The sequence below is a fragment of the Hippopotamus amphibius genome, chromosome 9, assembly GCF_030028045.1.
Source record: "Hippopotamus amphibius kiboko isolate mHipAmp2 chromosome 9, mHipAmp2.hap2, whole genome shotgun sequence".
Taxonomy (NCBI): Eukaryota; Metazoa; Chordata; class Mammalia; order Artiodactyla; family Hippopotamidae; genus Hippopotamus; species Hippopotamus amphibius.
Window position 1 is genome coordinate 48,384,623 of NC_080194.1, and position 25,989 is coordinate 48,410,611.

Genomic DNA, 25,989 nt, shown 5'->3' on the forward strand with positions numbered 1-25,989 from the left:
TTCCTGTGGTCACACAGCCAGTAGATGGCTGAGTTAAAATTTGAACTCCTGTCCCCATATTTTTTTTCATTTCGCCAGTGTTTATATGTAAATGTAAATGCAGTTGTCCATGTCTTGAATGACAAGGGTTCTTGAGGAGAGGTGCTTAAGACAGATGGTGACCTCTTCAGCAGGAATGTAGCCTGTATTTCTGTTGTCACTTAGTTGGAAGAAGATTCAGATGGCTGAGATGAAACCGTGCATGTAATGAATTGAACAGAGGTTTGCCTGATTCGCATGGATGTTTCTTTGCCTTCTAGGAAGATTTTCAACCTGCAGCAGCCTCAGAGACCAACTGGGAGTCAGTCACAAGCTCTATTTCAGTAAGTAATTTATTTTTCTGTTGGCTGCAAAAACAACTGATGGAGTAGTAGCTAAGGTCAACCTGGGATGACTTCAGCTGCATGAAGGATCTCTGGCTTGACCCTAAGCCAGATCTCAAGCATGATGTATTCTTCATTTTTTTCCATTATAGTGGGCCATGTCAGATGCCCTTTTTCCTTCTCTTTCAGAAAGGTTTCCAGGAAATGTCAGTACCCATTGCAGGAACATAGGATAGACAGTGACTTAAATATTTATCAATTTCAAAGCAGAGAGCATTCCAACAAAAACTACCCAGACATATCAAATGTATGAAACAAGTCCAAGGCCCAAGCTCAAGTGGGGAATTTTGAAATAGTTTTTTGAATATTCCAGGGGAAGCTGCTAACCTTTGCATTTTCAAGGATCTTTTCAGACGTGAAAAATCATGTTTATGATAAGATAACTTAAGTGCAAGCCAGGCTTGTGTTCTATTTGGCTTGGAAATAAAACGTAACTCACCCTGAAACTGTAAAATAGTTCAGGCCCCATTTTTTTCCTCCAAATTTAGTCATTTCTCAGTATTCTGTGTACTTATCTACTTTGTACAGAAAGAGCAGACTTTGTTTGAGTTAGATTTACCCAATCCTATGGGTAGCACTTATGTGGCAGTAAACTACAAGATAAGAAATGCAGTTGTTCATTAAAAGATTAAGAGCGTGGAGAAACTTGTCCATGGTTCTAAAGTGGGTTAGTGTGGCTGAGTCAGAGTTGATTTTTTTTTTCCAGAAGTGATGTTCTATCTTTTGTTCTTGTGGGGGTTTTTAAAAAATTCCCTCAGATGGCAGGATTTCTTCAGCTATGGATTCTACAACTATTTAATTCACTTGGTGTGGCTGCTGGACTAGAACATGATCTGATCGAGGTCAGTGAGGTCTCTAATGCTGATATGAAGAGTGTTTTGTTCATTTCTGACAGTTGAGAATGCATGCTCTGAACCTAGCTGAGTGTAGGCAATCGTTGTCAGGCAAGTGAAAATTAAAATAAGGCAGGTGATACTGAGGAGCTGGGAGGCTAGGCAGGAGGTTTGGGCAGTTAGCATCCAATACTGACAATTCAAGGTACATGCCAGTGGCAGCTTTTGCCATCAGGACCTAGTGGTCTATTCTGCCAGGAGATCCTCTGGCTTCTCAAATATCTTATGTATCTCAGGGTTGTCTAATCATTCCTGCCCCAAGAGCAGAAGTTACAAATTTAAAGGACCCTTCACTCGTTCAGGATAATCCAGGTCCTCTTAAAGGGAAGGATCGTCCTGTCCATTTGGTGCATCTGTGGAAGCTCAGAACTAGGTCCAAATCCATTGGAAACTTTTCTGGGTTGAGTTCCAAGTCCACATTCTGCTGAGTCCTCTAGGAAGACCAGGGAAACCTCGCTTCTTTTCTCAGCATTCTGATTTTCAAGAACTTCTGGAGCAGGAGCAAGGGCCCTTGGACCTACCATTTACTTCCATATAAACTGTTCTTTGTTTTTGTTGAAACTGGTTTATAGTTTTCTGAACATTTTTTACAAATCGTTATCATTTGAAAGTAATTCACTTAGCTTTAAAATTGATTTTTATCAACATATAACAAAAACCGAATGATATCAAATTTACAGTGCAATTGAAGGAGGCACAGCCAACTAGCATTTCTCTCAAAAATAGTTTCTATATAATTGCCTCAGAAAGAAAAATGTTCTTATGGGTTGATTAGGACACCTAGTCACTCATAAGTATTTTCTTAACCATCATTAGTATTTCAAGTCAAAACTTGAAAAGAACAGTAAAACTCATACACATGGACACGTGTACATTTTATCTATAGTTTGGAGCTGCTTTTCAGACTATTGTTAGAAGAGATTAGATTCCTTCCTCCTTCTCAGACTAAGATCCCCTCCACAGCCTTCTCTTGGAGAGATATCTGAATACACACTATACCTTAGGTACTGTCAGGACTAACCCCAGAAAACACCTTGCCAGGAGTTCCCCAGAGCCATTTAAGTAGCTCTTGCTTATGTCTGAATGGCTTGATTGACGTACCTGCTTTTGTTTCAAAAAAGAGGGAAGAATTTTAATTTCAAAGCTTTCGTATGCTGCCACGCACCTAGCTTTTGCCAGCTCATTTTGATTTTTTGGATCTTAGACCCACGTTATTGTGATACAAAGCTAGTTGTAAATCATCTGGTGAGTATAAGCCAGGTAGACCGACCGTAGATCCAGACAATACAAAGTTGAATGGGAATTTGGAATTTTGTTACTGAATCATACATTTAGCCGCCTTTAGCATAGGATGCCAAGAGGGATCTGAAAGTCAGAAATGATGTGCTTCAGTCAGGGTTCAGCCTCTATGAGCCACACACACATACACGCACATGCACACAAACACAAATACACTCTTAAAGAGCTGGCCTGATACCTTCACCAATCTATCTCATGTCTCACACTCTGCTCCCCAAACCTCATCTGCCCTCTACTCCCTTTCCCTACAGGGCATATGTGAAATCTCCTAAATTACACCAATGCTAGGTTATGCTTTTATGAAACCTCTTGGTTTTGCTAAAGACAGACTGTTCCCCCAAGAGCAAGTGATCCTCTGGGGACCTTTGGATCTTGATTAGTTAAAAAGAAAAAGCATTACCTGAGAGTGAGTGCTGTCTGGGACTGTATAATGCATATGCACATTATTTCTCAATAGGAATGCAGCTAAGTTTCAGAAAAGCAAGTTTTTGTTAATTTCTATTTTTCCTGTAGAGATAGGAGATATTTGCACTTGTGGGATCTTATTTGTTTGTCAGTTGCTTTAAAGACATTTAGAAATCACTGAAGACTATGTGCTTTCTGTTTCTTTGTTAATGGGTCATGAATTTTTACAGAGATGTTTGACTCATGGCTCATTTATCTCTAGATTGTACAAGGGTTAGTGAAGTAAGTGCTTGGAAACTTATGTGGGGTTGTATTCCATGGCAAAATATGTAATCCCTTCCGGACTTTCAATGATGTTGCATTCCCCATTTAAAGAGTATTCCTGGGCTTCCTAGGTGGCGCAGTGGTAAAGAATCCGCCTGCCAATGCAGGGGACACGGGTTCGAGCCCTGCCCTGGGAAGATTCCACATGCCACGGAGCAACTAAGCCCGTGTGCCACACACACACACACACACACACACACACACACAAAATAAAATAAATAAATAAATAAAGAGTATGAAGACATATCCAGTTTAAAAAAAAAAAAATAAAAAAAAAAAATAAAGAGTATTCCTGAGAATGTTTTAATGGCAACTGGGATCCCTAGCAAGCTATAGTAACTTAAAATGTACACGTGCACACACGCGTGTGCACACACACATACATACACACACACACACGGTGCTTCCACTCTTAAGTCAAGGGAGCCAATTTCATGGCTTATGGGCCCACTGAGGCTAAAGAAGGGGGAATGAAATGGATTATTCAAGACTTGCATGGAAGATGGAAGGAGTTCATAATTTACCTGCTCACCATTATTTGTTGATATAGATATGATGATTTGGGACTTTGAACCAAGAAATTAGATGACATTTTGAGATTTCCATTTATCTGGTATCTTTTTTAATGATTGCAATTCATATGGCGTGGATGTTTTTTGATCTTCCTCTTTGATTTGCAAAAAAGTGAATGACTGATTTACCAATTAATTGTTCTTATTTAGGAATATGGCAAGACTATGACATAGTGGCTTAGCATGATATTTATGTGCATGATGTCTTATAATCAGAAGTCTATGTGCCTTCCATGTGGTTGTACAACTCTTGTATTTCATAGCAATTGACTTTTCCTGAGTACACTGAGCTGTATGTCACTCTTAGGGGGTATCCTATCACTCTCCATCAGTAACGGACCCCACTCTCACTGCGGATGCTCTGGACAAAACAATTGCAGAATTTGATACTGTGGAAGATCTGCTCAAGCACTTCAATCCAGAATCATGGCAAGAAGATCTTGAGAATCTGTATTTGGACATCCCTCATTATCGAGGCAGATCATATCATGACAGGAAGTCCAAAGGTAAGAAACAAATAAGACTTTTCACAAGCAGACAAAAGTGCTTATGGTAATAAGTAAGAATTTGCAATGCAATATACTTAATTCGCTTAAATCGGATGATTACTGTTAGTCCATTATCACATATCTTTTTCACAGCACCTTCAAATGATGTTCTGTGATTTGCCCAAATTGTGTTGCTTGTGTGGGACTAAGAGAGGTTTGATTCAGTCAAAGATCTGTTATAGTTTGGAGCTAGAAAAGACCTTATAAAATTGTCTGGACCAGCTGTGCTTCTTGGCAAGCACGGCATTATTAGTCCCACTGTAAACAGTGGAAAACAAAGTCAGGGAAGGTAAATAACTCTTCAAAGGCTGCATGGCAGTAGAGAGTAAAGGAGGGTCATGGTCTCTTGCCTCCAATGGCAGTGTGTGTGCCTCTGTGATGGATATGAATGTGGAATTCACCCAGGACCAAGTTGGTGTTCGCAGGAGAGGCTCCTGGTAAAGCAGTGGTCAAAACTCTGGAAGATGTCAACTCTGCTCATTCAGTGTCCATTTTAAAAATTTTTATGAGGTTCTACTATATGCTTGGTGCCCTTGATGGTTCATAGGATGTGAATGTCCCAAGTGAGAAGCAAAGATCTGGGATATTTTGGTCAAGCGTGAAGGCACACATTCAGTTGGAAGGTTCAGGAAAGCAAAATGAAGGGAGAAGAAAGGAATATTAAGGCAGAGTTAAAACATCATGAGTTAAAACAGTAATACTTGAACTCTTAGAAAATAGGTATCCTAGTACTGCATCTGAGTGATGTGATCTTAAGACATGAATGTTTATTTGAATGTTTAACTCAAATTAATAGAGAAATAACTTGTAATTACCTCTTATTGAATAAAGGTGTAATTTCTTGTCTGTTATGTTCTTGCTTCATTTAATAAGATTTGTAATTATTAAAATTTTTTCTAAAAGCCTGTAAGGCTAACTTGTATCATAGATATAAAGATATTTAGTACAATACAGCCTGTTTCCTATACTTTGTAATAACACGGGCTACTTTCAGGAATTGTGAACCTGGGCCCTTGTATACATAATGTTTGTGTTGGTAAGGACAACCTATTAGAACATGTAGACTGAAATGACTTATTAGTTAACTCCTGCCTGGGTCTGCTGCTCATGACTTAGGTCATACTCTTATATATGTAAAGTGCACAGCTAAGTGGGGACAGCAGAGTCACTGGTGGCCCTGATGTTGTAGAGATATGCCGTATGCAGATCAGTATAACTCGCAAATCAGATTTCCCCAGGGCTCAGACTGGATTCAGCTCAAAGAAGAAACTGCTTTTTTGTAAGGAGTTGCTGTCTTTGGATCTGTATTAGGTCAAGTTGAACAAAAGTAAAATATTCACGCTATTTTGAGAACCCCAGAAAAAATATTGAAAATGGTATTGGACAAAGAAGTGGTAAAACCTGACTTTGTCTTCAAGTATCTTAACCACTACAGCTATTTGAGGGGCAGCCCTTCTTGACACCTATTTTTTTGAAATATTAAAATTTAAAAATCACCTAAATTCATTACTTATTTTTCCCCAGATACTATGTTGAGTTGGAGGCAAGGTGTCTCGGTTCAAATCCTAATCCTGCCACTTAGAAGTTTTGTGATTTTTTTCAGCAAGTCACTGACTCTTCCTGAGCCTCAGTCTCCTCATCGGCAATGTGTGTACGATAACATCTACTTTCAGGAATTGTTAGGGGTGCCATCAAAAGCACCTGGCACCTAGTACTTGCTCAAGAAATTTCAGCCAGCTTTCTTGATAGCTACTGAGAGTTCTGAAATAGCTACTGAGAGTTCTGAAATGTTTGCATCACTTCCTTGGTGAAGTCTTTCTTGTCCCTTATTGTCTCCCTGTAAACCAGAAAAAGTTTGGAGTACTTGAGATGCCACAGCATTTATTTGGCCTACTGCTGCATTGCTATTGTATCATTGTGTTTTCTCTAAGAGAATATGAGCTTGAACCCTAAGGGTTTCAGCTCTGACTGAATATTAAGTCACCTGGGGAGCTTTAAAAAACTATGGTTACCTAGTCCTATCCCAGTCACACAGACTCAGAATCTCTGAGGGCGAGGCTGGGGTACTGATGTTATTTTATGGCTCTTAGGAGATTGAGACCAATCCTTCGAGGCAGCCAGGGTTGAGAAATTGTTCATCCTGTATCTTCAGTAAATTGGCACAATCTCTGACACATTTTAACTACTCAATTAATGTTTGTGGAATTGAAGGTATTAGTATATTTCTAAAGGTTATAGAAACCCACCCCACAGACTAAGGATTGTAGCTCTATTAAGAAGGCCTTTGGTTACTGAAATAACCTTGCTAGAGCATTCAAGGTGACATTCTACTTATTTCTGACAGAATAAACATTTCTCTGCCCTGTTGGCTTAGATCCCATTTCTCAAGCTCTTGTTTAAAATGGCCCTAAGGCAGATCTGTACCCTGTCATTTAACACTGGCCATCACCATTGTCTTCTGCACTCCTATAACTGTGCTGATTTAATTGTTTATCATTCCACTGATACTGAAACACCTGCCTGTATCACAAAAGCAAAGAAAGTCAGGTTTAATATTTTGGCTGTTATTTTCAGCTTTTAAAACTTAAAAATACAAATTCACGGTTTTTATCCTGGCGTACAAGCAAGGAGGCAGTGAATAAAAGAGTGAAAACCGAAAAATAGTTACAGACGATGGAGGTCCATTAGGTGTCAAAGAAAATGAGAACTTTATAGGATCCCTAAGAGAGTTTTCCAGTATCAGTGTAATAATCTCTTAATGATGTTGCGAAGAAACAGACTTATTTGTGAATATCTATTGAGCATCCATTCTTCTGATTTACCCAGACTGATCAAAAGTGGCATTTTTCATGATACCAAAGAACAAGATTCTAAGATGACCCTTTAATGTGGATATATAAATCACAAAATTGTATAAACTCTAAAATAAAACACAAACCCACTAGGTGAAAAACTTATGTAATGAAGTAGAAAACAGTTAATATATTTAAATTAAATGTTGGGCTTTGCTTCTACTATTATTTGAAGGGAGATCAGATGATTGTGTTCTCCTTAAGAAGAGACTTGAAAATGGGAAGTAAGAGGACAGTAAAAGTTTAAGGAGAAGAGGGTGAGAAAAGAGACATAACATTGCCAAGTATTGAAGCCAGAACTTCAATGCATAAGGTCCCTTTTTTTCCATATTCACGAGTAGTAGATAAGCACAAACTTGTCTGTAAAAACTTGTGGACTGATGATAATAGGACAGGTTAATATATCCAACTTTCAGTTTCCTAGAGGGTGATGGAGAAAAGGGTAGCATGAGTAATTGAAATCTGTAGATAACTGCAGTTCTAAAACCCAATTTTTGCCAATAATTTCAACCTCATGCTCACAACCTCAAAGCTGCCCAAAAGTTTTTGGAAAAGAAAAAGTCATTTGAAATTCAAATTGCATTAACTTCTTCTGATGAACAAGTCAATAATATAGCAAATTTGCACATAATTATGTAAACAATTATATGAATGTTGTACAGACTGTGTCATTACTCTCTGAATCATTGCATGACCACTGTAGTTTAACTGAAATTATACTGAGATTCCTTTAAGACACAGTCCTTTGAACTTAGGGGCAATGTATAGCTACTCAAGTGTAGAGCATGAAATCTGACACCCTCTATTTTGAAAAACTATCAGCCTAAAACTCTACTAGACTGGGCATTAATTGAGAGATGATTTATGGAGATTAACAATGAGATGCATTCTTTTACTTATTCCAGGAGAGCTTGATTTTCCCAAATGATGGTGCATTTGCTGCAGAAAAATCCAACACATAATAGGAAGAGGAAAACCTGTTCTGATTTGTGTTGTGATTAAAATACGGATATAATTGTTGACACACTCCAGCTTAATAGTTCTGAACTACGGTAATGCTTGACAAAAATACATTTTTCCCCAAAGAGTTGCCATTTTTTGATGCAGGCACCAAATCTGATGTGCACTCCTCTTTAAAAAATTAGTAATTTAATACCGAATGAAGCAAACATATTGATATTAAGTTGATTTCCAAATGACAGAGTTTGAAATACATGATTTTCACAGACTCTAAATGGTTAGATGTTGTAACTCTAGAACAGTTACCAACCCATTTCCCAGGATCTAATATCAATTTGTGATGTCTTGCTGATTCTTTGAATCAAGAATCAAGAAACACTTGATTCTTTAATTTGAAAACTATTTATTGGTAAATAACTGGCATAAGAAGCAGATGATTAAATGAAATAAATGTTTCATATAACATGTTTGAACTGGTTCTGAATTCTCTTAGATACAAATATCTTTCATTTTTCAATTAGTCATTTATTGTTGTTTCTTTGTCATGCCCTTGCATACTAACTAGAAAGAGACAAGTCTTGCTCTGGAGATGTTCATTGAATATAAAGTTTTAGTCATGCAAGATGAAAAATTTCTAGAGGGCTGCTGTACAATACTGTGCTCGTGGTTAATAATATGGTACACTTAAAAATTTAAGTAGATACACCTCATGGTATCTGTTGTTTAACATGTTTTTTTTTAATATTCTCTTTCATGTAGAAGTTGCCCATAAAAATCATTAAAAAATGATTTAGAATGTAGGAAATAATTTCAGAATGTATTAAGATATGAACATATTTTAGAAATGAACTAAAGTCACAGTAAATTGAATGATTACAACTTTCTTTCTCTGCTTATTCGATATCTGGGTAAGAATTTGCAGAAAGCCCTTGGCTGACGCTAGTGACGGATCAGGGAAGTCAGTTTTGAGATATAATCCTTCTGTAACTATCTATCGGTATATTAAACAGAGGTACCATAGGCATTAGATCAAATTGATTTATTTTTCTAATTTCTTATGTTGACTAATGGTTAGCTTCATTGAGTTTCCTGAACCATGTCATATGTACCAAATAAAAGCTTTCTCGATCAATATTAAAATTTTCCCATAAATTTGATAGAAGTAGAGCAAAAGAAAGAAGGTGATAGTGGGAAGAGCATGGACTTTGGAGTCAAGTAAACTTATAATAAAATTCTAAATCAGTTCCTGGTAATGGCCTTGGAGAAGTTATGTGCAGACCTCTAAGCCACTGTTTTCTGCATTTGGTAAAGCGGCTCTAATTATAACAACTTTGCAAAGTTGTGTTAAGATTAATAATAGCAGAGTATCCATCTCCTAGTGGGCCCTCAATAAATGCTAGCTACTATTATTACTTGAATACAAAACTGCACCGAACCAAGGTATTTCTGTGGACCCTGCTCTCTTCCCTGTAGGGCTCTTAGATAAGCATCAGTAATCTGGAGAGCCTCCTACAAAGCATCCAAATATTGTCATATTTAAGTATCTGTATAATCAGTACACTCATTAAAAGTTTACAAAATAGTTGCCAGGTACTAAACTTTTCTATGATACTATTTACCCAGAAATTTCTGGCACCATTTTGCTTTTTGGATGTTTCCTTTTTAAAGCTTATTTTTTAGATTTTAGCCACTCTTTATAACCTATATGATTTGTAAGTAACCAGATTCCCCACTCACTCAATTTGCCAGAAAGCATTAATAAAAACCATATTATCATTTATAGTGTCACATGCATCTACGAGGGCACACACATAAAATGTTTGAAGAAAATCTCAGCACAAGGACAAGGACCTTTTTGGTTGTTTATTCTCTTACTGCCAGTGCAGCCTCTGCTTTTCTCCTCTAGAGGCTCTCTCTCTTTGTGGCCCACTCTCACCATCAAAGTTATTCCTCCCATCTAGGCATATGATTCAAGTGCAAATTGATTAGAAAATCCACTTTGTGGTAGAAAACCATAGGTAACTTTTAGTGTCTGGGCCGACAAATGTGCCTTTGCCACAACAGTCACTCTTGTTAAAGATGAATGGGTTTGCCTTGTGGTTCCTGTACCCATTTTTACCTGTGCAACATTGGGAAACCCCTACAGTATCCTTGTGCTCAGTGCCCTGATGGACTTAAGGATACAGCACACCCTTCCTAGAGCTCATGCAGAAACTGCTGGTGTTGGGAGATCTGGCTCATTAAGTGTCTTTACTTGCAAAGGACTGTGCTAAGTGCTACGTCCCATGAAATTAAACTAAACACACATCATCATTGCTTTCTGACATTTTGATCAAGGTGGGCGTGACCTTCCTTTCCTTAGTGATCACCAACTGCAGAATCTTAGCTCCTTCTTGTTTTTGGTGATTCTGTTCTTAACCTTACTTCATTGATCTGTTTTACTCATTTCAAGGTTTAATGTGAGGCATACTTACTAAGAGCTAGGGTCTGGACCTTGATTCAAACATTTTTAACTCATTCAGTCTTAATGAATTTCTTGGCAGGAGAGTACTGTTATTCCCATCTTATCTAATAAAAGAAACAAATCCAGAAAGGTTCAGTGACAGCTATAAAGTAGAGAGCCATGACATGAACCTGGGTGTGTTGGCTGCAAAGTCAACGCTGTGGGGAACCCAATGGTACTTAAAGCTCAGAGACTCATAGTTTAGTAAATGAGAGAAAGACAAACGTTTAAAGATCTTGATTCTTGTTCACCTCCTAACAAGTTTTCTAATTTTTCATTTTATAGATGTACTTCATACCTCCCCAGATGCAGATATCCATGCACTCACCCATTCATTTTCCAGCACATATTTTCAAATGCCTACTATAATGTCCAGTGACTATAGGCAAGTCACTCAACTTCTGTGCATCTCAGCTTCCACATCTATCAAATGGGAATGGTAGTCTTTAAGATAAGGGTTTGTTGTGAGAATTCCATGAGACTTGAGTTTGTTGAAAGCATCTCACACAGTACCAGGAACACAGTAGGTGCTCAGTAAATTTCCATTTGCTCATTGATTAACAGTGTTTTTAAAGGCTGACAATTAGGAATTGTCTGACTGGGAATCTTTTTACTGTGATTTAAGTTAATTTCTATAAATACAAGTGGTAAATGTTTCCACTCTTCAGAAAATAAACCAGCAAATGGAGTCATAAGAGTTGTGATTTTTAAGTTTAAAATACCCTGATATTCCCTCATTACAAGTTATAAAATAATAGTTCTTTCCAGACTTATTTGCACTTACAAATTGGGGTTGAAATGTGGAAACAGTTTTCACAATTATGTGCTAATTTATAGAAGAGGGAATCTAGAAATCACAGTGAGTTGTAATGTCCATAAAGATGAACAGACTCCTCCTGGGAAATTTATGAACCTTGAAGAAGGCTGAGAGCCCCTAGTTGCTTGGTATAAAAATACTACAATTATTTATATATTCCCCTTACCTCCCACCCCCACCTGACATGCCATTAATCTAGTGTTGTAGCATCAAGGTCAAGTTTATAATAAAGCACTTTACATAACAGATTGTGGGACTACTTCCCATTTGGCAAAAGACATATTCCTGAGCACCTTGAGGTGTGTTATCAGAGCCAGCCTTCTGGATACCATCCTTTACCCCATGTGGCACAGCTTCCAGAGCCCATGGGTCTTGGTGCCAGTCTTCGTGCGTCACAGTTCATCCTTGATAGAGCTGGTTCTAGAATCCTAGTTTTTTAATTCTAACCCAACAGCCTTTCACTTAGATAGTAGTTTTTGAGTACCTTGCAAAGGAAATCTGGATTGATTAGTAGGTCTATAAATGGCCTAAACTTTTTCTAATTTTGACTTTAAGTTTGTGGGCACCCCACAGAAGATAGATATTTGAAGAAAATCAGAAATGTTTGTCTTGGGGAGCCATAGTGACTCCAGTTGTTTTTAATTGGGTTTAATTAGTTATTCCAAATATCCTGAAATGGCACATGTGCTTAGACTACCAAAAAAAAAAAAATGTGGTTTTTTTCATCAGTATGCTGCTTTTAATTGTTTAACCAAATAGTTTCAGGAGAGGTGGACTTAAATGACCTACATTTGGTCCTTCCACTAAGGGCAAAGCACTAGGAGAGGGGAGATAAAAAGATGATTAACCCTGCTTTCAAGAACCTTACGGTTTAGTGGACAAGAAACACCTAAATAAAGAAAAGGATAAAGCAAGATCTACCGAGTAGGTGCTACAATAGAAGGCAGAGAATGTGTGGTGAGTATATAGTGAAGGGGTCAGAGTCTTCTTTTAACAAATGCACGGCTCTACTTCAATCACTTGTTCTTCTAGTGCCAGCACCATGTGCTAACCCTGAAGTCATATAGAGGCTGCTGGTGAGTGCTTGCTAAGAGTTCATAAAGAATTTTAGCACTGTGAAGGCTCGATTTGGTTGTATTGAAGTGATTACTGGCCATCTCCAGGAATATTCTGAAGTTTAATTGGGCACTAGCAGATTTAGAAAGATAAAGAGAAAAAAGGCTGGTGACACATACCAGAATAAAGATTGATGAAAGAGCAGCACAGTAAAAGCTGACTAATAAACTTGACACCCAGAAGAGACTGATCCAAGGAAACCATCCTCCTACTGAACAAAACAAGCACTGAATCAAGCATGCATGGGAAAAGAAAAAAAATGTTTTCTTATATTCAGTGTGAGGACATTATTTTGTTTCTCAATGAATTTTTGTATTCACACAAAAATTGAAATGATTAATTTAGAAAAGACTTTTAAAATTTTTATCATAAGCTGATCACCACCTATGCTGTGTTTGCCAAGCATGTGAAACATAATATTGGCTTTATCTGTCCTATAGAAAGAATCTCTAGGGTTCTATCATTTGTTGCCCCCTGAAAACAGTTGCTATCAGCCCATGCAGCTCTTTACATGGACCTCCAATTGGTTTTCATAACAAAGACTACAGGTAGGTGAGGGCAAGAAGGAATTCAAGGAGAAATCAAGACAAGATGAAGATCGTGAATTGACAAATTCCCCTCATTTCAGGTGAAAAAATGTGAAATTCATTGTATTTCTCAATGCCAAAGAAAAAAGTAGGCTCTGTGCAGTTGCCTGGTTTATTAGCAAGAACCCAGTGTACGTTTCCAGTACAATCCAATAGATGAGTGTGTGTGCACAGGAGTACATGCTCAGGTATATGTATCATAATTGACGTCTTGAAAGTGACAGGTCAGTGCCTAGCAACGCACCTAGGAAGCCAGGTCACTTGACAGCGAGTAGATCTCTAGAGGGAAAGCTCCAACAGGGCTCATAGAAGCTGCTGTTTGCACTCTCCTTCAAATTTTCAGACCTGGGCTCAGAAGTGCAAGAGTAATGAAAAAGCCTGAATTCAGACTCTGGCTCTAAAACTGACTGGGTATGTGGTTATGGACAAGTTTTTTCCCTACCCTCTCAGAGCCTCAGTTTTCTCAAGTGTAAAAGTAAGGGTGAGGATAGTATGTAATTCATAGCATTTAAGGGGATTTCATGCAGTCGTATATGTGAAGAACTTTCATGTTACCTAATACTTGGGAATATAGGTGGTCAACATCAAAAAGACCAGGCTGGGTTGGTGGGGGATGAGTTGGGAAATCGGGATTGCCATATATACATTACTAATAAGAAACAAAATACAAAATTGTACACTCTAAATATGTGCAGTTTATTGTGTTAACTGTATCTCAATAAAAGTTCTTTAAAAAAAAAGTCACAGCTATAAAATGCTATATAAAAATTAAAAATTAAAGTTTTAATAAGATACACCATATATTTTTTTTAAATAAGCCAAAAAAAAAAAAAATGGCCAGGCTGACTCTCCTACCTCCCAAACCTGAGCCTGAGCCTTAATAGATTAGAAAGGTAACGAGCGTGTGCATTCAGCAATGTACCATTGCTTTACACACCTCTGCCCTAGTGCTCAGATCCCAGAGCTTGTACCACAGCCCACATACCTCTGTGACCAGGCTGCACTTTGAGGCCAGCATAGCGGAAAAAAGGGTCCTCCCCGCAGCTCTTTTCAGTGGCGCACATTGGATTACCACGTCCAGAGGAAGACTTGGACAACAGTGGAGCCTTCTTAGCCTTTCCAGCAGCCCCAAAATGTTACCAATGTCAAACAAAGATCCATGAGAAGGCAAGACTCAAATTCAAAAAGACAGCAAAAGAGGGATTGTAACATTATGTACACCTGGGTGAAATAAGGGCAATTAGATGAAATTAATGGGCCTTTGAGTTACATTTGGAACATCCTTGCTGCTCTGTAATGTTCCACTGTGGAGACTGAAGCAGGAATGGAAAGGGCAGCTCTCTCCCTGGGTTTGTACTGCTTGGCCTGCCTCCCTCACAGGAGGCTCACACCAGAGCCTCCCTTCGGACCAGCGCCCCGGAAGCCTTAATTGCCACTCAGTCCCCTGTCTGGCTCCCTGCTCTGCTGCACTGCCAAATCAGTCTTCTTTGACTGGAAATTCAATATCCCCTGCAGAAAGTCTGCAATGGTGCTTTGAAGTTATTTGCATCCACTCTGAAGAACCTTTTAGTTCTAGTTCTAAACTGAGTGCCTTTGTGGTTTCAATCCCCTGATAAGCAAGACAGCTGGATTCTACAGCAGTCACACTGGGTCACAGTTCTTAGTTACGTCAGTGAATTGATGCGTAAAACTGACAGCATCGTAAATCTCTTCATGGCAGGTAGGAAACAGAAGTAACTGGTGCTAGTCAGTAAAACAGTTACACAATGTGAAGACTTTTTGGTCCAAGATGAGTAAGGCATGCATGCCTATCCTGATTTGTTGAGGGTATTTTGGGGGATAGCTGAATTCCCACAGGGAAGCATGCTGTAATTTGGCTTGGACATATTCTGGAGATGAGGGGGTAGCCACTTACCACCCAGTCCCAGTACAATGCCATATGGGAAAGCTTGATACAGTGCCAGGGAGGTCGATCTTCAGCTACAAGGTTGCCTGCCATCCCTTCCCTCTGCCTGATGTGGCAGAGACCATAAGTCAAAAGGAAGAATGACTTCAAGCCCAATTTTGCTACTTAGTATTCACTCTGAGTAAGTAATGCACATCTCAAGAGGGAGCGGAACAACGACAGGTAGTTCTGAGTGTCAGGTGTCTAGCGGGGGACTGGCTGAACTCAAGTACTCTCAGGACTGTCACTTCCTTCCTGTCCCACTCTGCCTTCCACACGTCATGACCCCTTTCTGCTAATAGCACCTCTTTGCTCCTAGGTGTTAGACAAAGTATATTCCCATCATCACAAGCAGCAGCTTTGGCCCTCTGCATTAGCCCTGTCCACAGCCCAGTAATGCACAGCCAGCATCAGTATTTATCTCAAGGTGACACTTGTAATGGATGATTGCTGCACTTCTTAATCCATTTATGTAATCCTTTCTGCTTTGCTTGCAGTTATTTTCAGGGCTTTAGCAGCAATAAAATGGTTCCTTTCCCAAGACAGAGTTCATTCAATTTAAATCTGGATTGATTATAGCTAAACTTATGACATGGCTTTACAAAGGAAGGGGGAAAAAAAGCAATAAATTATGCACAGTAATTATTTAGCATTTATTCAGCCCCCCCCCCCCCCCCAATGTCCTGGGCTCAGCATATAACAGTTTGGGGAAAATCCCTGCCCTTGAGAATCAAAGGCACTGAGGACAAGGCATTAGTCCAATTGCCATTAATTCCCTATTCAAGGGGTCATCGACTATATGGCCAGCCTTTTAGCTGACTTCACGGGGTTAAGTGGAGGCTTCACCCACTCGTGCCTTCTTTTATTTCTGTTTCATTCAGATGCATTCTACTGACAGCATCCTTAGCCTGTGACCTTTACCCCAAGAGAGCACTCCTTACTACTCCTCAAGCAGTTTTGGTTTAGGACTAAGATACTTAATGGAGCTAGAATCCAGAGCAAGCCTGATGATAACTGCCTATCGTTTGTGGGATTTCTCTGGTGGTGGCCTGGCCAGTGACAAAGGAAGTGTGCTTGGAAATGGTGTGGAAGCCTGGGGTGGGGGGAGGACTTTATTCTAGCTGCGTTATTGTGAGAAGAGAGGCATGTACGTGCTCACCCGCCAGAGGATTTGGATGCCAAATAGGTGGATGATTAGATGGATTTTGAGACCACAGATTAAAATGCAATTTATGTAGTACAGTCATACAGTTTTAACTCATGAAAAATAGTAATGACTAAAATTTGAAAATTTAGGGTGATGCTCTTAATTCATAGAAGTCCCAGGGAAAAAAACTTTTTAAAAATTATAGACTATTTGACTTTAACGGGAAAAATTGGAGCAAAAATCAAAATGAATCATGATGAATAATAATAACCATCATTAATTGAGTTTCAAGCACACTGCATTCAATCCTTCAAATATTGCTGTGAAATATTGATAAGTAAAGTTATATTATTTACATTTTATAGTTGAAGAAGCAGAGGTTCAGAACCGTCAAGTAATTATCCAACTAAAAGGAGGCATAGCCAAGATGCAAACTCAGCTGTTGCTTTACTGCAGAGCCCAAGCGCTAAACCACTACACTATACTGCCATCTAGGACCCAACGCACAAATATGCATCATATTCACAACCCCCAAAATGCCATTTCCTTTGACATTTTGGTTGACCTTGGAGTTAAAAATAAAGCTAATATCTTTTTATTCCTCAACTTTACTTGTAAAATTTCACTGCCAGGTAAATAGATTAATTTGTCTCTAACATGTCCCCTATATAATTCAAATTATATTCAAGTAATGGCTTAAAGTCAGGAGTTATTTAGAATCAAAAAGATATATGTGTTATATATCATATATATACACACACACGTATGGTTTTTTTTAAGGTAAAGACAAGCTTTAAATTGCTGAATGTTTCATTTTCTTACCTCAGGACTTTTTTTTTTTTTACATTAAAAAAAAGTGCAAGGAAAGTTGAGCCAAGATATAGATTTACCTAAGTGTTTAAAGGTTTTTTTGTTTTCTCTCTGTTGTTGTTTTCGAAGGGCAGATAGGATCAAAAGAGAAATTAGATTTTCAGCCTTTTGTGTTTGGGGTAGTAATTGAGATCCCAAGGATCCCTGGGTTAAGGCTGACCTCACAGACTCTTCCTGCCCTGTTCCCAAAAACGTGTGCCGAGTGTTTATGCCGCAGTTGTGCACTTGCTTACACGATGCGTGTGTTTCTTACAGTTGACCTGGACAGGCTCAACGATGATGTCAAGCGTTACAGTTGCACTCCTAGGAATTACTCGGTCAACTTGAGAGAAGAGCTGAAGGTGACCAACGTGGTCTTCTTTCCACGCTGCCTCCTCGTGCAGCGCTGTGGAGGAAATTGTGGCTGTGGAACTGTCAACTGGAAGTCCTGTACGTGCAATTCAGGGAAAACTGTGAAAAAGTATCATGAGGTATGCTGTTTTCAGATTCCTTTGCTGAGGTGCTGCATTTAGCCCTTTTCAGCTACAAACGTCCTGTAATCTCTAAGGTGCTGGGAAACAGGGCCATTGAGTTGGTCGTTCAGGTTGTTCACTGTGCAGGGGCACCTCCCAGAGGGATGATTGGGAAACTGTACTCAAGCTAAATTTGCCAAGCCAGGTGCCCTGGGGAGGGTGTATCCTGAAGAAGGGATTCCTTCTTCTAACCCTTACTCATAATATACCATGTGGGTTGACAACAGTCTTGTTGGTATACACAGTCAAATGCATGATACAGTAATTTGAGCACTTACTTGGCTTCCTTATAGAAGTAGTATGGGATTAATTTATAGCATAAGTCTGCAAATCTAAGTTGCTTTAAGAAAATGCTAAGAGTCAAACTTTAATTCAGTCAAGTCATTGAAAAGTGAAGCAGGGTAAAGATAGCAAAATATCAATTGTCAGAAAAGATACATTGTTGGAGGCTTTTTCATTCTCTGAATACGGAAATACGTTTCTTCTAGAAGTACTACTTTTTCCTAAATACAACTGAGTGCTCTGGGGAATCAGCTCTGAAATTATGCAAAAGTAAACAAAAGTAAACGTAAAGATATAAGAGGAGTGAAAATTTAAGGAGAGCAGTAACCTTTGATGATAATAACAGGGAACACACATAAGCCTTTATTGTGTGCCAGACATCATTGTAGGCAACCATTAGTTCACTTGACCGTTTCTCCACAATGCTGTCAGGGGAATGCTATTTTTCTTCCCTTTTTATAGATGAGTAAACTGAGGCCTAAGAGGGGCAGTAGATTGACCAGTGTGACTTGGTCAGTAACTCACAGAGCCAGGACCTAAACTCTGATCAGCTAGTTCTAGAGTCTATATTCTAGCATCTTATCACTAGTAATACTGTACTCTCTCTTTTTAAACATACAGCACTTTATTGAAGTTTAAAGAAGGAGTGGACTTAAAGGGAGTTAGTGCTGCTTCTGACATTGATGACAGCTCTATTACTTCCTGATTATGCGAGTCACTAAAGTTTAGAGACTGGGTTTTCATGTCTGTGAAATAGGACTAAGAAATTATATCAGCTAATCCCGTACAGGGTGGTTCTGGGGAATTACATAAAACAGCGCATATGAAGTGCATTTTGTAAGATGTGAAACATCGTATTGAAATATTTTAAAATATAAACTAAAGTATGAAGCAAACACTATTGTTAGGAATTATTGTTTGAGTTGCTTTTTATCAGTATCCACCAGAACAAAGGAATAGATAGTGCTCCCTAAATAAAATCTCCCACTTTATACAACCATTTTGTTATCCTGAAAACAATAAGTTAGGAGGTAATTTCTGAGCTAACTGAAAAGGGATACGTCATTAGCGGTATTTTCAACTTGGGAAATATAGGAGGTTGGAGGCCACAATAACCCTGCTTGCCTCAGACAGATGCGGACGCATGATTTTAGACCTGCATAGAGTGTGTTTTCTTAGTCACAAGAATTTCTTACTCCACCTCACAATTTTCAAAAGAAAAAAATAATCTGTTCTCATAGCCAGAGAATGTCGTCGTCTGTGTTCATTGTGTTTTATTTTTGTATGACCTGATGAACTCTAGATTGGACTTTGTCCTTTGTGTCTAAGAACCTGAATTTTGTAATGTTGAGTCATACCCTAAGGACAAATGCAGAATGCAATAATTTGGTTCGAGTTAAAGTAAGCCAGGAAGTGACAAAATCTCTACCTAGTCCTAACTGTGAGGAAAAACATGTGCATTCAGCCCTTTGATGCTTTATTTTCATCTTGACTCTCCGCTCAGATAGAAGTTGCAGTTTGATTTTTTAAATTGCCTATTGTGGAAACAGGGAGTTAAACATACACCCAAAAGGACCCTTGCCTCCAGACAGTTAACTCTGAAGGAGTCTGAAGGGTCCTCTTCTTAGGTCTATTCTTGTCTCTATACACAGTAGCAGTTACCTGTAAATTTCTGTCCACAATTAGTATCTAGAAGGGGAAGCCCTTGATTTCTTTGTTCAGTCACATGAATGGGTCTAAAATGCTGGCATCTTTTTGAAATTGCTGCCTAAAGCACCTCTTTGAAACGTGTCATGATATTTTTACTTCTCAGAGTCTGCTGAGCTCTGTAGAAAATCACTCTGCTGAGTTATGGACAAAGGGACAACAGAGCATCAATCACTCAGTCAGTAACTGCATACCTGGAACACACCCGCTGGCACATTTTCCCCAAACTCCTCAAATACTCTTGAAATGTGTCACAGTGATCACTCTGTCCAGGGCCCTGTGGAGAAGAGCAGGAGGCTTGTTCCATTTCCAGAAATGGGCGGGGGCTTGCTTGAGCTCAGTCTCATTAGGGAAGAATCCTCATCCTCTGTTCTGTTAGTTCTGTGTCTGTATTCTTAACTCAGAGAAATGAGATACTGGTGTCCCCAGATCCTGGTTGTAACTGATGAAATGTGAAATGAGTTTTTATGAAAATTAGCACCCTTAAGGGGGTGACGAGAACTTGTCACATAAGCAGGCCTGTATGACGCTCTGCGGATATTTCAAGGCTCAACATTGAAGTAATAAAATCCAAGAAATTAAAATGTATAATTATAAAATTATCAATAATTAGAAATTATAAATAAAAGGAAGTTAATATCATTGCTCTCTTCCCAGGTCATGCTGCTTCTCCTGTAGGGGTCTGAGCTTTTTTCACTGTGCAATAAAATGTTACCATGTGTATCATTACCTGTTTGTAGGTATCCTGCTAAAGTATTTTTCCTTTTTCCTAGCAACCATTCTATGCCTTTTGGAATATTTAGGATATAAAAATACTTTGGGTAGCAATTTTTAAAAAGGGAAAGTCCCAGAAAACATATTGTGTAGACAACTGAAGGATGCTATTATTTTAGTTATCTTCCTTTGATAACATATAGTGAAGAGATATTCCCTAGAAATATGGTGGCCTTTTAAATTAATGCTTGCTGTTTTGTTTTTTTTTTAATCATTTCGTCTCCTGGCTATGTCCATTCAGGCAACAGCCAAAAACTTAGGAGGCAGCAGAGAAAGAAGTTGATTTTCTCTGTGCTTCCTCTCATGACTTTGTCACAATGCTGATATACCTGCACTATCTGGTGGAGCTTTCTGCAGAGATAGGAATGTTCCGTATCTATACTATCCACTCTCGAGTCACTAGCAACATGTGGTTGTGGGGCACTTGAAATGTGTGTGATGCTAATGATAAACTGGATTTTTATTTTTATTTAATTTGAACTACTTTGAATGTAAATAGCTACACATGGCTAGGGGCTGCCATATTGAACAGCATAAGCCTAGACACATCTCTGTCTCTGGCATATTTACAACATCTAGAATCATTCCTGTCTCTTCAAAAGATGAAAAAATGACTTTGGAGGATTCTTTTTATTTTAACTTTACATGAAGTATAAGAATTTTATATTAAAAATTTACTGTCCATTGCAGTTTGAGTTAGAAGATGAAGCAGATATTTATATTTGAAACAAAAGATCAATTAGAGGTAATAAAATGTTGAGCTTTAGACTTGAGATAAAAGAATGGTACTTTAAATTTTTACATGTTTAAGTATCTGTCATTGAAACAAATTTAGCTAAAATTGCAAACTGAAACCTGGGAGATAGGAAACAATTTTTTTCAAAAGGTTTCCATTCTATGGCAAAGGCAATGAGTTTTGGGGTTATGATTATAACTAACCATAACAAAAGTCAAGAACATCTCTCTTCTATTCTCTTTCTGGAAACAGCATTTCTAGAGTTTATATAGTGTCTCCCTACTTCTTCCCCTTTCTTCCTCTTTGAGGGAGACCATGAGACAGCTCTCTTGCAGGCCTTTCCTGTGTGCTCCTATAAGGTTCAAGACAATATAGAAACAAAAATCACACAGCTGAAGATTTACATGGGAGGTCACCTAGGGCCAGCCACCTAAAACTCTCTGGGGCCTCCAGGTTTCCTCACTTACTCCCCACGATAACCTACAATTTTGGGTTCCCAGACAGATCTGAAATTATATGATATCCATTCACCTACTCCCTAAATCTTATTTTACTGAAATTGTTTTAGGAATGTAAACAAATTGGTGGTTGAAGTGCTAAGTAAATGCAAAAGAACAAAGATATGATCTGGAACATTGAAAGTTTATAGACTGCTTATAAAAATGTTTATTCACTCATCAGTAGTAACACCTGTGCTACTTATCTCTTGGGGATCCTGGGAGAATGAAAGCATCTGAAGACTGTAAAGCACTAGACAGATGTGGGTGGGATTTTCTGAGAGTGTGGTCGGGCTTTCTTAGTTCTGATGACTCACTAGTGAAGGGACTCTCTAAGTACTGCAAAGTGCATGCATCCTTTCCTTACAGATCTGGCTTCTCATTAGGCCTTCCTGCCAAAGTTTAGCAAGCCTGCTTTGGGGCATGATACTCCCCAGGCAGACAAAGACCCATCTGTGACATGAATGATACTCAATGCTGTTGCCATGCTCTGCAGCTTGGTGCCCAGCTCGGCTTCCATTATGTTTTCTGCAGCTGGTGGACTGAACGTGTAGTTATTAATTCTCTAAAGTGTTGTCAAAACCATTTACTCACCTAGTTCTCTAAAGGTAGAACTGCAGCTAAATACAACTGAGCGTGTTCACAGAAAATTTCGATTATAAGTAAATGTCCACAGATGCCAAGATTGCATTTTGAAAATTCATGAGAGTTGTATAGACCCATAGTATAACCCCAGCCTTTGGTCACCTTCATACATAGCCTGTCAGTGAAATGTTGCTGAACTCTTGTTATTTGCATCTTTCTTATTGAGGACTGTATCTCAGGACTTGATATCATTCCTTCTATTACAACTCTCAGCCTCCCTTGAAACTATCACCTGCAAGTTGAGCAGTGACCCAGGTAGAAAATAATATGTTATCCCTTCTCAAAATATTCTTGCTTGTAGTCGCTTTAGCTTTCAGAAAAGTTGACTATCAGTCCTTAAAAGTCTTAACTCTATGCACATTTTTCATAAAGTGAAAGGAAATGAAAGAAATCAAAATGGAAGCAAAAATACGAAGCTTTTTGTGTACTGAATGCTGCCTGCTTTAGAAGTTGGGTAGAATCTTAAATAAACTCTTAATCATTCAGGTTTGTACTATGCATGTGTCCTGAAATATGTACTTGTGTTCCTGTATCAGCCATTAATTTGAGAACTGTTACAAAGCCTTAACGACCTTTTTTTATATTCCCAATAAACAAGAACCCAAACTCAGCAGCTCGCTTTTCTACCTCATATTGTTTTATTAGTGTAATAGCTTTATGGCAATGATTCATTCAGAGGTTTATTGACAGCAAGGCGAGTAACCACAGTTAAATATCTTTTGTGATATGGTACTTTGCAAGCTGAGCATCTTTGATTTTTTGTAGTGGTGTGAAAGCCACCAACTGGCTCAGTCATTCTGCATTTAGTAAAAGCCGTCTTTCCCTGGCTTCACGTGGTTTTCCAGATGGTGGAGAAAGGCCAAGATTGCCATTTTCACCCATAGGTGATAAGAAATGGCTGACTGCTCCTCCACGGATTTTTATTTCAGTGTGTGTGCAGCTGTGAATCATAGCTCAGAACATAGGAAAACAGTTTATGATGGTATCTATTAGTGTGTCCTTCAGCAGCTGTAATTAATTCAATGGTTCCTTCCCTTTAAAGGTAACCAGATAATCCATAGACAGTTTGCTTTCTCAGATAAAGGCTTTTCATTTTTCTTTTAACTTTTCATGCTCTCTCAAATCAGCTCTGCTTTCTTCCTCCTTTCAATACTGTGTACCTGAACCTAAGACTATTACATGGTCTGAAAGCTTTGAACATCAGTGCTGTGATCAGCCAGTAAAGCAGTCCAATTTCCACTTTGTTCAAACAGTGCTTTCCTGTCTTGTCTAGAAAAGTGTCTGCCAATTCATTTTTCTCCTCTTATCAGCAAAACACATATATACTGTGCTCACATGGCTTAATATAAAACACAGGGAAAATCCCTGAACAATCAGGAGACCAGTTAGAAAAACCGGCCGGGCTCTGCTCTCATCCCAAAGCACAGACTTTTATTTCCATCAAAAGAGGAAGCAAATCAACAGAGCACTGATTTTATAGATGTCAGTCATGGCAACTTATTAGGCTTTGATAATGGTCTTTTTTAAACAGAGAGTATTTATCATATGCTCAGCTTCTTAGGAATCATTTTCTTCCCTTGAATATTCCAACCCCCAAATCTGGTTTACAGGTTTGGACAATAGTGACTAATATTAGAGAAATTCTTGGCAAAGTTGTAGGAACCCAACTCTTAACCCCTTCCAAGGCACTCTGACCAAATATGGCACAGTAGGGCTTTCGTATCCGTCATGGGCAGGGTATTTAATACCGCAAAATGCAATATATTCTTCATCCATTGCTTCGGTTACTTATTTTTTTATGGAGAAGCAACAGCTTTCATTTTCCTTAGAGACCCAGCAGGAGAGAACATGGGAGCAGGGAAAGGCAAATGTCATTGTCATTCTGTTCTCAATACTTGAAATTTTGTTTCAAAATTGTGAAAGTCTTAAAAGTGATGCAAAGCATAGGCCACTTCATTTTGGCCCCTGCTTATTTCTTTGCTTGTTTTGCTTCCCCTCTTTGTTGGAGGCTGGGGTAGAGGAGAGGCAGGAAGGAGACAGGAAAGAGAAGCCATGAACATATGTTCCCATACTTCTGCACTGGAGGCATCACCCACCACGTTCACCCAGGTGCATTCTTTAGCAGGTACTATGTTGCCAATATGCTGCTGACCTGAACGAACAAAATTTCAATTTCCAGATAAAAGCATGAATTAGGCCCCACGTAGTCAAATACTGGTTACATCAGTCACTGGCTCTGTAACCTTAATGTCTCTCTTTCCCTGTCTGGAAACAAAATTAGAAAAGTACCTATCTCCCAGTTTTGTAGTGACATCCAAAACATGTAATACCTGGAAACTCATAACAGTGTGTGGCATCTAGTAAAAACTCAATGATGTTAGTGATTATTTTTGCTATCCTTGACCTCAAATCACTTGTAATATAGTTTCTAGAGAGAAAGTATAATACGTCATGTGAAATCGTGTGATACGTAGTGTAAGTGCAGTAGAATTGCAGGTAAAAAGGATAATATAATTAGATATCAAAACTGGCATATGGACTAGCTTTACCACAATCAAGTAGTTTTTTTTTTTTAAGCTCTTTATTGGAATATAATTGCTTTACACTGTTGTACCAGTTTTTGCTGTACAACAAAGTGAATCAGCTGTATTTATACATATATCCCCTCCCTCCCGTGAGTCCCTCCCACCCTCCCTATCCCAGGGACGAATCAAGTAGTTTTGAGTCTTTATGCCTCCCTCATGAACTCTTCTAGGGCATTCCTTCCCACCCAACCCCACCCCAGTTTTGTGCTCACAGTATTCTTTTGAAGCTCTTCTACAGATGGAACTCTGGACTCTGCTAACACAGAGTGTAGTACAGGCTCCTTAGCTTTATTGAACAGTGAACAAATGACCTGCCACACAGAACTGTTATGGAACAACAGGGCTAATGCTAGAGTAAAGGGGATACATGAGGACTGAGGACTCCAGGCCTAGCTTTCCTGGTAGATAGTTTTGGTTTGTTTATGACTTGAAACAGGTAATGTGAAGATGAGAAAATCACTGGGAAGACAAAAAAATTGCAGGGATGCCATGAAAACTTATACAGCCTTGAAAGCAAGATTTCCTCCTTGCATCTAATCTTCATCTAGGACCAAAGTATACCAAGTATCAGGTACCCATTTCAGTTCATATGTGTGCCTGACACACCTTTGAAACACAAAAGGAAATTGTAGCCACATTAGAGAGGCGTTGGGTCCTTGGGTCCAAGTGTGCTAGAAGCCTAGAGGACAAAGGCCCAGAGCACTTGGCCTCCTTTAGAATCTCAGTTCTCTAGTCTATAAATTGTGAATAAAGATCCCTTCTCTACTGTGTGGCAGGGTTTGTCTGAGGGCAAATGAAATAGTGCATCTGTGCAAGTTCTTTGAAAACTGCAAAATGCTACATACAAGGGTGAGTCAAAAATTATCCGCACTCCAGTTATATTAAAACTTCTGTTGGCCACCCTGTCTTATCAGCACTTTCCATTCAAGGCTACTGTCTCCCCAGTCACTGCTGTGCAGGTATGAATGTGTTACATCAGTTCATTTATAAC

The 25,989-nt window shown here is 38.8% G+C and overlaps 1 protein-coding gene across 2 annotated transcripts in view; it reads left to right on the forward strand.

Moving 5' to 3' along the window:
- PDGFD (platelet derived growth factor D) overlaps window positions 1-25,989 on the forward strand; it is a 218,477-nt gene that overhangs the window by 188,535 nt on the left and 3,953 nt on the right. For both annotated transcript variants that reach the window (XM_057750497.1, XM_057750499.1), the window contains exons 4-6: window positions 300-362; window positions 4,223-4,421; window positions 17,516-17,730. In XM_057750497.1, coding sequence (XP_057606480.1) covers window positions 300-362; window positions 4,223-4,421; window positions 17,516-17,730 — 477 coding nt within the window. The remainder of the gene's footprint in view (window positions 1-299; window positions 363-4,222; window positions 4,422-17,515; window positions 17,731-25,989) is intronic.